Source organism: Fukomys damarensis, unplaced genomic scaffold, assembly GCF_012274545.1.
Source record: "Fukomys damarensis isolate Sample0158 unplaced genomic scaffold, DMR_v1.0_HiC HiC_scaffold_7, whole genome shotgun sequence".
NCBI lineage: Eukaryota > Metazoa > Chordata > Mammalia > Rodentia > Bathyergidae > Fukomys > Fukomys damarensis.
In genome coordinates this window covers 15,731,692-15,747,979 of record NW_022900919.1, presented here as the reverse complement: position 1 = coordinate 15,747,979, position 16,288 = coordinate 15,731,692, and the positions used below count along the sequence as shown (strand labels likewise).

Here is a 16,288-nt window from a genome sequence, read left to right as displayed (position 1 = left end):
AGGCTCCTTCCTAATGAATTTGGCTACATTCTGCAAAGAGAGAGATCTCTATAACACATGGAAATTTTGGTTTATAGCATTAAGGCAGGAAAGCAAGAATCTGAAATCATTTCTAGCCCATAGTGGAACATACTTTCAGGGTGAATGGTCCCAGAGGCTTTCTTTATAGGCTTACAATTCTACATTATCTTCTGATACTTTTTCAGCACCCAGTTCTGTACTTTTTCCATACCATTCTTTAGGGAATTCTAGCAGGTCTAGAAAATCTTACAATTTGTGTACAAAAAGCAATCTTGTTGGTATTTAGCTGTAGCTAAATAGAATAAACAATCAGAACACGAGACTTATTTTTAAATGAATTGGCTTGGATCCTGAAATAGCCAAAGAAATGTCTCCAACTATTACTATAAAAGCATGGGAATATAATGGATTTACAATTTTAGTATGCTGCCTATAACCTCACCACTCTGGGAAGTTGAGGCAAGAGGATCACAAGTTCAAACCCAGTTGGGCAATTTAACAAATTAAGTGAGACCCTATCTCTAAATAAAAATTTTAAAGATGGAGATATAGCTTAGTGCAAAGGACCTTAGTACAAACTCTAGTACTACGGGGGGGGGGATCCTTTGATACACAGTACATCATTCAGGGATATGTGTCTAAAAAGCAAGGATCCATCCTAAACCAAATCAATTAGATGTTCCAAGTATACCACCAAGATGACTCCACAGTAAACAGCAGTATAAATGAAATATTACTATTAGTACAGAACTGGGTTCTAGTTCAGTTGACAGTTAACTAGCTATGAAACAAGCCAAAGCATTCAACCATTCTGAAACTATTTCTCATGAAGCGGAAGTATTGGATTTAGATAATCTGCAAGGTTTCTTCAAACGTTTAAAGGTTTCAGAAATAAAAACAAGCTCAATGTCCCTCAAATTATTGAGTAATGCTATTTCTGAAGCTTTTATCACATATGTTAAAAAAGCAGTAAATGAGTCTTGAATCATCATCACACTTTACTAATTACTTAAGTGAATAGGATCCTGGGATTGAAGTTACAAAACTAAATAAAAATAATAATGCTAACTGTAAATATAAAATAATAATGTAAACATAAAAATAATAATGCAACTGTACTCATATTCTGTCCTAAGCACTTGAGATATACTAAATCACTGAGTAAAAAAAAAAAAAAAAATGAACAAAAGAATCTGAGGCAGATATGGTGGCACACCCCTATAATCCCAGCCCTAGAGAGGAGGAAAGTTCAAGCATACAATGGACAACTTACCAAGATCCTACCTTAAAATTTAAAAATAAAAAAATAAATGTATAAATAAATAAAGCTTAAAATGTAGCTTGGGGCTGGATTCAATTTCCAGTATCGGCACTCCAAAAGCAACAACTAAGCAAACAAAAGACATTTCTCCCTGTAAATCCTATTGACATACCCTCTCTTCAGCTATATCAGGTGGATGCAGAAATAAAGCACAGGCACAGAGATTCCCCCAGCAAGAAACAAATTACAGAATTCTGACACTCCTTAAAATCTCTTACCAATCAGAGAGGCCAAGGTAAAGTCGGTAAGAAATATGCCATTCAATTTAAGTTCTAGGTTACAAGCCAAACCTCAAACGCTCTTTTCAGCTGGGTCTGATCTTGAGCTATTCATATGACTCTCCCAGAACTATTCTTTTAACTGGAAATGAGGCATGCTGACCAATCAGAGGAGCAGTAACTATATCGATTCCTAAAACTAAAGGAAAAATAGGAAGAGGAAGGGATTGGGAGAAAACAAACTTTAACAAAAAGTTTTGCTTTCTTCTTTATAGTAGACAAGGTAAAATTAGAACAGAAATATTCCTCACCAGAAAGCAATGGATTCAGAAATAATTATGAAATGGGATTCAGTGACACTAATCACTATGAAATCAAGATGAAGATATTAAAAAAGAAACAATAAATCTGTGGAAAGATAAAATAGGTAGAACTCTTGAAGACACTGGTGTATAAAAGACTTTATGAGCAAAACTCCAATTGCAAAAGAAATATCACAAAGAATCAAAAACTGGGGTATCATCTTACTAAAAAGCTTTTGTACAGCAAAAGAATCCACCGAGTGAAGAGACAACCCACAGAGTGGGAAAAAAATTTTTCCCAGCTGTTCCCCAGATAAAGGACTAATATCTAAAATATATAAAGAACACAAAAATGTCAGACCCCTCAAATTTAAAGACCCAATCCAAAAAATGGGCATCTCAAATGAATAGACACCTCTCAGATAAAGAAACAGAAATGGCAAATAAACATATAAAAAAATGTTTAACACTGCTGGTCATTCATGAAGCGCACATTAAAACAACACAGAGATTCCATCTCCAGACAGAATGGCTGCTATCACGAAGATCAACCAATGGGCTGAGGATTTAGCTCAGTGGTGCTGCCACCTGCCTCAAAAGTGCAAGGTCCTGAGTTTGATTACCCAGTACCCCAAAAAGAAATCAACCAATAACAAATGCTGGAGGTGCTGTAGGGAAAAAGGAACCCTTTTCTACTGTTGGTGGGAGTGTAGTCTGGTGCAACCACTATGGAAATCAGTGTGGAGATTTCTCAAAAAACTAAAATGAGAGGTTCCATTTGACCCAGATATTCCCTATCTTGGTATTTTCCCAAAAGAATTAAAAGCATCACACCACAGTGACATATGTACACTCATGTTTATGGTATCACAGTATGTAATACCTAAATCTTGAAAACAGCCCAAATGCCCATCAATGGATGAATGGATAAAGATGTGGGTCTTATTTATGCAATGGAGTACCATTCTGCCATGAAGAAAGATAAACTTGAGACAGTTCTAGGTAAATGGATGCACCTTGAGACTATACTTGTAACTGAAATAAATCAGATACACATATTCAAATATTGCATGGTTTATCTGGTGTGAGAAATCAAAAGTATAAATAAGAACCAAACTGTGTAAGAGATAGAGATACTGGGAATTAGGAATAAAATGTTCAAATGGGAAGGGGAACGGGGGAGGGAGAATAGAAGGGAAAAATGGAAACAAAGCTTTGTAAGTAAGGGGTTGAAGGGAGGAGAGGGAAAGGAAAAAGAAGAACCAAGATATATCATGTACTAGTACAAAAATCCATATGATGAATGCTATCATCTAAAATATACCAATAAGATCAAATTGTAAAAAAACCAGAGAACTAAGTAAGAACCATTTGAATTCAAGGATGTGAGTTTGTTCCTTCCTTTAAGGGGCTTCTGAAACAAAGACATATCCACCCATATGGGTTGTGCTCTCTTTTCTTAACCCAGAGGCAAAAGCAATATTTATTTGAGAAATATCTGCTATCCAAGTAGTCACTCAGGCATTAGTCATGAATATTATCTGTAACAAAGTCAGAACATTCAGAACCTTCATACCACTATACTCCGACAAAATGCGGCTTGTTTATCAGTTCATACACTTGAAAGCTTGAGACAGTACTGTTCTTTATACCTACCAGGGTAACTTTAAGAAAAAAATACCATGCACTCCTCTGAAAAGCAAAAATGGTGTAACTGTCAAGTCTAGCTGGACAGTGTGTATGTTCAACAGGCAGTATGAATCCACCACCTTGATTTTCAGTTTTCTGAAAGTTATTCTTTGACCAGGATGAAATCTAAAGCATTGTGTACTGCAATAAGTTTAAGTTCCCTTGTTTTAAAACTTGATGGTTTCAGGGCTGGGGATTTAAGCCCAGTGGATTTGCTACCTGCCTCGCAAGCTCAATGTCCTGAGTTTGATCCCCAGCACCAAAAGAAGGGAAAAGATAACAAAAGAAAAAACTTAATGGTTTCAAACTTCCAACTTAAAGTTTAACGGCTTCTTGAAAAATAATCAAGACTTAAAAGAAAAATTTGTTTAAACCTATTAAGTATTAAGACATAATTAGCTGCATATAAGCCAGTAATTTCACCAGTATGTACATGAAAACATATGTCCACGTAAACTTGGACACAAATGTTCATAGCATTATTACAACTACCAAGAAGTGAAAACAATGCAAATATACAAAAAAATGTAGTACATGCATACAATGAACAATATGGCAATTAAAAGAAATGAAATAATGATCAACTCTGCAACATGGATGAAACCTTGAGAATACTACACTAAGTGAACGAAAATGAGTCATAAAAGGACCACATATTGTGTAATTATATTTATATGAAGTTCCAGAATGGGCAAATCTATTGAAAGAGAGGGTCCACGAGTGACTGCTAAGAGTTTGGAGGAGGAAACACTGGGCAGAGGTAGACTGCCAGTGGACATAGGGTTTCTTTATAGGCTGACTGTAATACTGTCGTGTTAGAAGAATAGTGGTGGTAGCTGTAAAAGTCTGTGAATAGATTAAAAAGTACTGAAGTGTGTACTTTATTTGAATGGGTGCACTTCAGTTGAATTTTACAGTATGTGAATTATATCCCCAATAAAGGTGTTATGACTAAAACTTGAAATTGTATTTCTTCACTAAAAATGACATCCAAAACTTTATATTTTAGATGGCTACTACAGAGCTATAAGGTAAAAACCTCATTTTTGCTGTGATCAGTTTCTATATAAAGAAAGAAGAGTCATGTTTAAGAAGGGTTAACAAATCCCCTTTTGCAGTGATTGTATTACAGTACTTCAAGTGTGGGGATGATAAATTTCAATGTCTTACATTCATAAGGAAAAATATTATTTCATTGTAATCTCCAAGAGATTCATGTAGGGGAGCCCATTCCAAACCTTTGCTGTGTGGTACACACTATGCATCTATGAAAGTTTTAATCACACACCCACAGTTCTGTAATAGAACAAAACAGAAGGTAAAATACTATTATCTCCCCACACTATAACAAAAACCTAGTCCATAAATCAAATGTAACAGATAAAGCTAAACACTTTCTATGCCCATACAGCCTTCTTGATATCACTTACGGGCTGGGTTTTTGGGCCTTGTTTCATCTTAGGGGTAGTAGCTCCATTCCCTACAGCCACCTGGTCAAAGTTTGAACTTGATCTGGTCTTACTCAGAAAATCCATTTCATCATCAGCTTTTGTGTCTGGCATTTCTGAAAAAAACAAGATGGGGGGGTAGGAGGGATCACAGAGTGAGGCATTTGAAAAAAATTGATTCTTGTAACTATTTACACAATAAGCTCCAGGTTTCATGTGTTTGTTTTTGCCTTAAATGGAAAAGTATTCTGCTGTTGAGCACTGGTTTAATTTCTGGCCCCAAAGTGAGCTTCCCTCCTCTATCACCCGGTTGTGTAGTTTTCTCTACCCCTCTGCATGTGTTTGGAGCTTCAGACAACCAATTCAATGTCTACTGAATGTCCACTCTCACTGACTTCATGACAAATCTATGAGTACAGGGCTGACCTACATGTGAAAAATGAATTCCTAAGCTGTAGGAAACAGGTTAACACCTGAAACTAGGTAGTCCATCTTGGCCACCATCAATAAGGTCAGAGAGATTTGTACAAGAGGAAAGAGCTACTCTGAAATGAGATAGAGCCTCCGGGACAAATTTTTCTCTCATAATATAACACACATCCTGATCTACCCACTGCCACAACAAGGCTAAACTATCCTTGAATTTACTTGAACTTTTACATCTTCTAAAATAAAAACAATCAAAATCCAGCAATTCCTTTTCTTCAGAAAAATAAGTTTTACACATATTTGCTCTAGAATCATACAGTTGTCCCCTTGCTGGCTGTGCTTCTATGTAGACCAAACAGCAGTAGTCTTTGTTACCTGGTCACCATATGGTTAATCAAATATAGGAAGGAAATGATGAAAATTTTTTCAAGAAAAATTTAAGGTACTGATACTTTTTTTTTTTTTTTTTTTTTTTGGTACCAGGGATTGAACTTAGGAACTTGCACTTGCAAGGTAGGCGGCAGAATCACTGAGCTAAATCCCCAGCCCACTACTGATACCTTTTAAAAAAGTGACAGGTAACTGAACAGTCAAAATTCATCTCAATATCCAAATACAAATGGAACTGTCATATCATTTTGATGTGAAAACATTTTTTTGGTGGTTCTTCATCTAGTGATGCCACTACTCTGACAAATAAAAATGTTCCCTATACCCAAGAAGTTTCTTTTGGGGGGGAAAATTACATTAAGTTATTATTCTAATAGCACATATTCAAAAGGTCTCCTTTGATTTGGGAAAGTTACAATACATAAATGAACTTTATAAGTCTCCTTTCTTTGACCTTATAATTATATATTCTTACTAGCAAGTAAAAAAATGGACAGAGCCAGGGATTTAGCTCAGTGGTTCCGCCGCCTGGCTCACAAGCACAAGGATCCGAGTTCGATCCCCGGTACCAAAACAACAACCACAAAAAAACCAAAAACCAAAAAAAAAAACAAACAAAAAATGGATAGATAGGTTTCTTTGCCAAGACAATAAAATTTTGTTAAACTTCATAAAATGCAACTAACGTTTAAAAAAATTTTTTTGACTGAGCAAAAAGGTATACTATTTATAAGTATACCTTGAACAGAACATTCCTTAGAATAATGGGGGAAGGTGTTTTTATTTTATTCACTTAGGGATGTGATTTTGGGCACAAAATTACTTTCCTGTATCTGTCAACAGAAAGTATGTATCTTGGCAACAGCAACCATTCACAATGGTAAACAGTGAATAATACTAAGACATAAGGGGTGCTGACAACTGAAAAACTGGCATGGCTCTCTCTGGAGGCACCACCAGCTTTCTAAGCACTGAGATTGGTGCTTCAATGGGTGAAGGACGACATCCTTTTCTAACTGACTCCTTCCAAATTATGCTCCATGATCATAAAAAACATAGTTGAATCCATGAATAGAATGTAAACTTCATAGAAAATACCCTTTGGCTCTCATATCACATGTGGGTGCTTTTTCTCTAGGGCAGTGTGACCATGGACTTTCCCACCCCTATTTTCTGAAGAAAGCCTGGGTTTCTTCATCATTGGTTACTTTTCTCAATAGTTTGAGACCATGACCACTGACCCTACTGTGACTCCTCTTGATAGAAGGGAAACTAACTCACCTACACAAAACTAACCCCAAATCCATATACACTGTTGAAATTTGGTAGACTTCTTTCTGTAAAGCTTTAAAGCCTTAAAAATCATTTCTTAATATCTTTACTATTATGAGCTATTAAAAATCTAAATCTGAAATTGTCCCTGTTTTTACCTTTTCTCACAGAAAATGTCATACAGTTTACAGTACCTTGGGCTAAACTCTGACTACAGCCAAAAGGAGAAATAATTCTGGCCCATGTGGCAAGGACAGAGAACCCAAATAAAAAGAACATAGCCAGGTATCAAGTTACAGCCACTCCCATTTTTCTGAAATGCCAACCTGCTAGGGGTCCCCAAAATAGACTTGTTGTTGTGCCTTATTTTAAAAAATTAGAGACATACTCATTTAAATTCAGAGACAGCAACCAACACATTTCTACTGCTACAAATCTAAAAGCCTGAAATCATCAAGAATTCTACCTAGGTTCCTTAAATCCCTCATGGGAGAGAAGGAGACCAAACATTGTTAAAAGTCCTAAAAGGGAAAAATAAATTGTGTTTAAACTGTTCTTCCTAAACCACTTTTTTTATTCTTTTCTTTTTATACCCCACCCCCACAGCCCTAACAAGTTCTATACTTAAAAGGATTATCAACAATTAAAAAGAACAGCAAAAATAATCAAACAATAAAGACAAACAGGTTAGCTCTTACCTACAAAAGCACAGGAGCAGGCATATGGACAGGTCCTGTGTCTATAGCTGGGAGCAGGTACTGGTATAAAAATATGCATCCAACTGACCTTTAAAGACTTCAGAAGTCAAGTCCAAGACCGACTCCAGTTTCAGCTTCAGTCTCAACTCACAATAAGAAGTTTTATTTCAGACAGTTTATTTCCCCTGAGCAAGAGTGGTTTCTTTTTGCTGTCTCTGGACATGGTAACCCATACATGGAACAGGCTGCTGTGTGAGCAATCTGCTTGATGCAGCTGCTTCACCAAGATAAGCAGACACAAGGTCTGCCCAATGACAGCAGCTCAGCAGGCTGGGCTTGGGCGGAAATCCTGCATCCTATCCCCTGCGCTGTGCAGTCCTGAATTCCCAGACTTTGTCCAAAAGAAACAGGCAATGGAACTGGAGGTTGCTCCTTGGGAAGAAAAGGAGGGAACTGCTCTCCTGCAAACCAATGACTTAATGCAACCATTTTGGATGCTGGGCCATCAGCTCAAAATGATAATTACATCACTATAAATATGCTCAAAATTCAGACTAGGATGAAAGGAAGAAAGGGAGTTTCAAACTTGTAAATAAAACACATCCTTTGCAGCACTACTATTTTATAGTTCTAAAGAAAAGGAGCAGGTCATGTGAATAAAAGCATCTGCTAAATTCCCTTATCTTTTTAAGGCATCTGTGATTTAAGCCCTGTTTTCTAGGTTTGGAAAGTTACAATTGTGACTGTGTGACAGACAGGGCATTTACAGATTTAAGTAATAAAGCTATGAGTCTACAGAACAGGAAGCAAAATCTTCCCAGCCCTAAGATGACGTGCATCTCCTGATGGTGGTGATTATTAACTTGCCAGCCTATTTTAAGCAAGACCTTAAAATAACAAAGATGACCATATTTTTACTAGCACACCAGAGAGACTCAGAAAGGAACCTGATTCTGAAACTATTAATTTTGTATTTTGCTTTGCTTACCTGTTGCTGGCTCCAGCCCCTGAACAGGCAGAATGATCTTCTCTGGCTCCACCCTTCCAACAAAGCCTCCTGTGAGGCTCCCTGTGGCTTCTTCACAAATACTATCCTTTTGCAGGGTCTTCCCAGGCAGGAAAGCACATATTTCCTCTGTAGAAGCCTTCTCTGGTATTTCAGTCACAGGGCCTGACTCAGTACTGGACAGTGATATGTGACTGATTTCTCCATCAGTAATCAGTGCTCCCGAGCTCTTGACTTGTTCAATGACAGCTTTCACTATACGACTAGCAGCCTCCTCTAAGTCTGCTCCCTGCACATGCGTAGCTTGGGCCGAGACCACACAAGGCAGAGAGGAAGCACTCCTTGATATGTCTGAGGCTGACGCCTGTGTGACTTCCCTCCTACTAGCTGAGGTCTTGTCATCAAAAGTTGAGAGCCCTGTCTCTCTGGGGAGCACCATGGCAAGAGGCTCCAGTGCTTCATCATCCTTTTGTACCTCCTCAGAGTCACCTGTGATAAAGTTGTGGTCTGCTCCCTCTAGATTCTCTTTCTTGCAATCAAGAGGTACTGTTGCTGGGGTTGTAGCTCCCTGTGGGTCACTCACACCTTTGTCTGATAAAGCTCTTGGCAGAATCAGGGTTATTATATCCTTCTCCTGGTTCAACAAAATTTCTGAAATTGAGATGTCTTGGGTGTTGTGTGGTATATCCTTTTTTCTGGGGCCAGCAGGGCTTTGTAGGGAATTTACCTCTGGAATATCCAGCGCCACATTTTCACTCACTTCACAGGCAGTGGTTTTCCTCTGGGATTCAGTGTCCTTTACTTCAACATCCAGAACAAAAGGCTGACCACTGTTAAGTCCCTCAGACACATCTGGCAACACAGGTGGCAAGAGAGGTAAGCTGTTCTGCTCTGCACTCAAGGCTGCCTGGCTGAAGTTTTCAGCCAGACTTGCTCCTGGTGGTACCAGGATCTGTGTGGCCCCATCTTCTGTCAGCACAGAGACCTCTGGGGCCACTTCCTTGTTATGATCAGTTTCTGCCTTAAGACAGGCAGAGGGTGTGACCAGTGAATTACTGTGCTGAAGTGCTCTGTCCTCTGTACAAATAGCTGAAACAGTCTTTTCACAGAATATTGGTGCCTCTTGTCCAGGAGATGGTTTTCTCTGCACTTCCACCAAAATTCCTGAAAGAAGTATGTCTTCCTTAATGGAGGAGTAAGTCACTGATTTCTCCTTGTCATCTTGTTCCTGAGTTGCAGAGCTTTTGGGAACTGCCAGATTTTTTCCTTCTTCTGTCAAAACTGAGTCAGAGGCCAAAGAGGCCTTATCCGTACTTAGCAGGGAACAGTCAGTCAGAACTTCAGAGGGTGCTGAGGAGCCAGGGCTCTCGCGCTCCCCAGCTAGTCTTCCAGGACTGGTATTCCCCATGTTGGGCTGAAGATCTGTAGCAGCAGAGGATATGGACAGACCTACAGTGCTGTCTTCTGGAAGCTGTTTATCATGATGATCCGAATCTCCTCCAGCTGAGCCACCTCTACACACTGCAGGCCTATGTAGTTCCGGGGTTGCTGTTCCCTTTTCTTTGTGGGAGGGGATAAGAGAAAGTGCGTCATCTTTGGTTACTGATTCACTGCCTGGACTGCCTGCCAGAGAGAAAGTGTTGCCTGATGGTACTGCCTGGTTTGCCCTCAATTCTTTTTCAGTTTTAGGGACAAGTGGATGCAGATGTACAGCTGCCTCAAGCACTGTTGTTAAAGGTGTATCTAGTTTCAGATCTTTTCCTTGGCCCTTTTTATCCAAAGCTTCAAGACGACAAAAATACACATGTTCTTGGATATCTCTTAAAGGGTAAGAAAGGACTGTATTTACTTGTGTGTCCTCCTGGCAGACAGCAGAGGGCAGGTCTTGTATGTTGGGCTTCCCTGCTGTGGTGATTCCAGGCTGGTCAACTATGTCACTGCAATGTTCTGCAACCAACTCACCACTAGAAGTCACTGTGTTCTGTTGACATGCAGAGTCAGCACAAAGTTTATCATCTCCAGTTACAGAACAAACCAGTGATTTGTTGTTTTGGCTTTCAATAGGAGATGAGTTCTTTTCTGATTTCTGGTTTGGCAGTACATTTTTTTCTAGTTCAGAAAAGGTTAACTCAGAGAGTGATACTGCCTCACAAAAGCCTGCTAGAGGAACATCCAGTATTAATCCATCTGAAATCTTGTCTTTTACAGCAGCTGGAATTACCTGATCTCTGAGAGTTTCAGCACGTTCCTCACAACTTCTCAAAGTTTCTGTTTCTGCTGTTTTTTCACCAGGGATTTCTCCAAAACTTAATTCAAATGATGAATTATTAGGTTTGTTGCCTCCCAGGGCACTGGTGGCAGAGGCACAGCTTTGAACACTGGCTTTATCCACAGGCTCACTGATGACTTGTATGTTCGTGGCTTCAGCTGTGCTAATATTAGAGTTCTCAAATCTTCCCATCGTACTTTCCCCTGCTTCACGCACACTGCTCTGGATGGTGGGAGAATTCTCTGAGGCGCTGACATCAGCTGAACTGCCTGCCAATTTACCTCCAGAGGAATGCTGGGCTCTGCCCAGCTCCATGACCATGTTCCCCTGCAGTAAACGCTCTGTGTTACACACAGTCTCCTGGCCTGTGCTCATTCCAGCAGACATTGTTCCAGTTTCTTCATTTCTGTTTCCACAGGATAAAAGGCCTTCTATGCCTTTTACTGCAGAGTCAGGCATGCTATGAAGGCAGGTGTCTTGATTACACACAGCTCCTGAGTCCACAATAGGTGCGGGCTCCTCCTCCCTCTTTCTCTGCACACGTTTATTTTTCTTCCTATAAGAACAGTTTGTATTCTCTTTCTCAATCACCTGTGATAAGTCACAGGAACTTACAATCTGTCCAACAGGGCTCCCTTGGCAGCACAGGCCAGTCTCAGTCTCTTCAAGAGTAGAAGAAAGCTGCTGGTTGTCTGAGAGCGCTGGTGCACAGGAAGGGATCTGGCCATCAGTCTCTGGGGCACTGGGCAGACTGGAAGGATCCTGTGCTGTCACCATGGTGGGCATAAGACTGTCCATTTGCCTGAGGTTTGTTTTCTAGTAGGAGATCAAAATACACATAAAAATTGCCTGTGAGAAAAGATGTTACTGACACCTAGACGCAGAAATCTACTGAACAAAACTCACTCATTCTCATTCTTGCAGGGTCACACGATAATCTAATGTAAGCAAATACAAATTAATACTTTTCTCATTTCTGATATCACTTTCCTTTCCCATATTTACACAGCCACTGGAATGTTAAAAATGACTAAGAATATTCATAGCTGCCAGGTGTGGTGGTACATGCCTGTAATCCCAGCACATGGAAGGCTGAAAGAGGAGGATCGCCATGAGGCCAGCCTGAATGAACTACATAGAGAGAGCCTGTCTAAAAAATAAATAAACAAACAAATAAATAATAAAAACAATAAACACAGACATGTACACACAGTAACTATTTTCTACATTTTGAACTATTTTACCAAGGATTAAAACTGAATCTCAAAAATCTTAATTTAAAAATAGGCATTCTAAACATCTTCAAATGAGCAAGCTAAAGATTTATTGTTGTTGTTGTTGTTGTTATTATTATTATTATTATTATTTGGGGGGGTACCGGGTATTGAACTCGGGTCCTTGCGCTTGCAAGGCAGGCCACCAAAGCGCTGAGCTAAATCCCCAGCCCTAAGCTAAAGATATTTTTAATGAGTCTTTAAAACAGCACAGCCAACTTCCATTCTGCCTCAAGTAAAAACAAATTGCAATTGCTTTCATACACTCTTCAACTATAAAATGCAGCGAGTGCTCCTGTACCTTAAATACAGAAATACCTCAGTGCCCAAACACTCCAGTTCTTGAACTGAAGTGTTTGGCAAAACTTGGCTCCATTCGCAAATTCCACATCTTCCAATCATGGAAGAAATTAAGTTTGTGAACTGAAGTACCACTGTACTTAAGTTGTACATTTGTACATAGTGTCCTTTAATCCCCCAAAATATGGTCATTTCAGTTCAATTTAAATATTTCAGTTTTAGGTTCATAATTTCAAGAACAGTGGCATGGTAGATGTAACTGCTTTTGATCAAAGCAGTTCCTCCTGTTGTCTAATACTGAATATTCAATAAATGAGAGCAAACAGTATTAATATTACCTAACTCAATTACTGTTAGAGGGTACTATGGCTTGAGGATGTTATAAATCATCTCAAAGTACTTTTTGAAACTTTTAAATATTTTCTCACATAAACAACAAGGAAATGGCTAAGATATCAGATCACCAACATGATGGGAGGAATTCTATGCTGTTATATAGATAGTAACTATGAAGACAAAAGCACAAACAGAAAAAAAAATTCATAACACAATATTGAAAAAATAAATATAATACATCATACAGAAGTCCCCTGTGTGTGTGTAGACATAGCCTAGGAAAAAAATGGAGAAAAACAAACAGGTGGATTTTTCATGAGTTTATCTTTATGTAAAATGTAATACTACTTTCTTAACACATAAAAATTATGTATAGTTTGTTCTCTAGTCATTGTTTGATCTACTGCAATCATTTTTACTACTATCAATTTGTTCGCTCATTTATTTACTCAGTAAATATATCTACTGAGTTTACTGTAAAAGTTTCCATATAAAACAATATAATGTGTTACAGTTACTAAAGTCCTTCTATTAAAGAGTACGTACAACAAAAATGTAGTTTCACTAAAGGCTCATGTCTCACATGCTATCTTCCTCAAATTATTCAAAATAAACTTGTTTCCATTCCTGTCAAAAGACAGTCTCTTAAAAATCGTGAAAGCATGCCAGGTATGGTGGCATATGCCTGTAATCTCAGCACTCTGGGAGGAATATCACAAGTATGAGCCCAGCCTGGGAATCTCTGCAAGACCCTATCTCAAGGGGAAGGGGGGCAGTGGTGGTGGCAGCAGATCAGTGAGATGACCCTCACTTTAATCCCCAGTACCACCACCACCACCCCAAAAAAAGAAAAAGAAAAAAGAAAGCAGGCCATTACATTTAATGAACGGTGAACACCACAGAAAAATGAGACCTGAGAAGCAAATATGAAGAATTTAGGAAAATCCTACATACTCCTACAACTTAAATTTCTCATGTTTCCTTAGCAACCAAACTTTATGGGTAGCTTTCAGATCTTCAATTTGGTATTTTCAAGTGGACTACCATTCACTTAGTAAAACAGAGTTCTAAGAGAAAAAACTGATTTCCTGAGCAGTCCATTCAAAGGAAAACGACTGCTTTAGGAAAAACATGATTTTTAAAGGCAAAGGCAATGTCAGGGATTTAGCTCAGTGGTGCTGTGCCTGCTTTGCAAGAGCAAGGTCCTGAGTTCCATCCCCAGTACCAGGGGGAAAATTTTTTAAATAAATAAATAAAATAAAGGCAAAGGCAAGCACACTGACAATCCTACTATGGAATATCTTGACGTGCTGACTTCAGAAATAATGCCTGCTCCAAAAGAAGATGCTGGCATTGAGCTAACCCCTAGGCAACCTTAAATGAAATCATTATCAAGCTGTTTCCAAATCCAGTCAGCTGTGAAATAAACTGGCTGGAAAAATAATCTCAACTTAGTCCTTCAGCTGATATGGTCAAGACAGATGCACCCATGTTATGTCTACATTACCCATAATTAATATTACCAAGTAATGCTTTTATGTCTTAAAACACCTTTATCTTGCAGGCTTGAATGGATTATAAAATCTTTACTTTTGGTGATCTTTTAAAGCATTTAACTATCAATTTAAATACAGTAACATCACTCACTAAAATAGCTGTGAAAGGATGGACTGATGAGTAAATTTGGTTCTTGTTCTTTAGCAACAATCTCATAAACTGGTTTTCTTATCTGTATAGAGTTAAATGAAACAGACATATTTTATGCCCAGGAAATTCAGTTCTAGTTGTTGCATATTTTTATGTTTGCAACAGGTGTATTTTTTATTACTTCAGAAATACGGCAAAAATCAATTTAAAAATCTCAGCTGCCAACTACTCTCCTACAAGCCTTATGCTAGTTTTTAATCTTACATGCTGATATCTAATACTACTAATACTGCTTTACAGGATTCATGATCTTTGGTAGAAACACTTTTATATTCTAAGTGTACCTAGTTCATTAGCTAAGGTCACACACACACGCATGCACACCTGAAAATGAAAAACATTTTCCTTACCATTAATTGCTGTTGAATGTTCTTAAGTTTTAAAATATGTCCAGAGCAACCGTCTCCAGGAGATGGGGGTTCACAGTTGGATTCTGACTCAGAGGTCAAAGTATAGATGTCCAGCTCCCGATGATGCCTCACAGAACAGTCTCCATAAGACATTTCATAGGATAAACTACTCCAGGAGTCTGGTTCCCCAGCATTCTCCCTGCAAGCAAGCAATCTCTGGTTAACATATAAATTCTACCTGCCAGGAACAGTTATAAACTCCTTTAAGTACAATGTCACACACTTCTACTGATTGTTCTTTGCAAAAATTTGGCTTACATAAGGCCCCTATGATTCAGCATGTAACAAAGCTTTCTATTTTCCTCATAAGAGGTCACAAAGAGGTTGAATTAAAAGTACAGGATTCTTTCCTAAGTATGTTCTTTGGATCAAGATAAAGAAAAGTCAAATTTTAGTTAATATTTTGCTAACAACCAAATAAAGAAGTATAAGCCTAGTTATCCACAGAAGCAAGACTTATTAAGAACTGCTTTCAAGGGCTGGGGATTTAGCTCAGGCGTGCCGCCGCCTGCCTTACAAGTGCAAGGTCCTCCCTGGTGTGAATAATGTGCAACAATGCATAAGATTCTAATAAGATTACTGACATTTAGAAATGGGAAGAAAGGAGCTAAAGGTGTAGGGAAGGTGGGATGGGTAGGGGAAGAGTAAAAAGGGAAAAGAAAAAAATGTGAGAGAATGAAAAGATGAAAATAAAGTGTTTGTAGATGGGGAGGGGAGGAGGGGGTGAAGGGAGGGCAGAGGTAAGGGGAAAAAATGAGAATCAAGACTTGCCATGTAGAGAGGTACATGATCCCAACAATGAATGTAACTGTACTGTATCCCTAAAATGTACCAATAAACTCAATTAAAGCTGGAAAAAAAAAAAAAAAAAACAAGTGCAAGGTCCTGAATTCAATCCCTGGTACCAAAAAAAAAAGAATTGCTTTTAAATAGGCTACACCGTGTGCTAATTACAGTTGACTGTATTGCGAAGGGAAGAAACAACCAATCACTCCAACCCATGTAAGAGGACTCTGATTTTTTTTTAAATAGAGGAAATGCCTCAAACTTCCTGAAATTAACTACACAGAAAAAAAAAACAAAAACCCAAGAACGAAAAACAAAAACCCTGCAACACCAGATTATATTGTCCTTGTCAACAAAATTAAAAAATCGAATTTAAATGAAGCTCTTAGGTCTAAGAAGACCTTTTTTTTTC

The 16,288-nt window shown here is 38.4% G+C and overlaps 1 protein-coding gene across 8 annotated transcripts in view; it reads right to left on the bottom strand.

Annotated features, from left to right (window-relative positions):
* Akap13 (A-kinase anchoring protein 13) overlaps nucleotides 1-16,288 on the bottom strand; it is a 236,686-nt gene that overhangs the window by 143,498 nt on the left and 76,900 nt on the right. For all 8 annotated transcript variants that reach the window (XM_010621018.1, XM_010621021.1, XM_010621019.1 and 5 more), the window contains exons 5-7: nucleotides 15,031-15,229; nucleotides 8,777-11,879; nucleotides 4,982-5,115 (exon numbers count right to left, since the gene is read on the bottom strand). In XM_010621018.1, coding sequence (XP_010619320.1) covers nucleotides 4,982-5,115; nucleotides 8,777-11,879; nucleotides 15,031-15,229 — 3,436 coding nt within the window. The remainder of the gene's footprint in view (nucleotides 1-4,981; nucleotides 5,116-8,776; nucleotides 11,880-15,030; nucleotides 15,230-16,288) is intronic.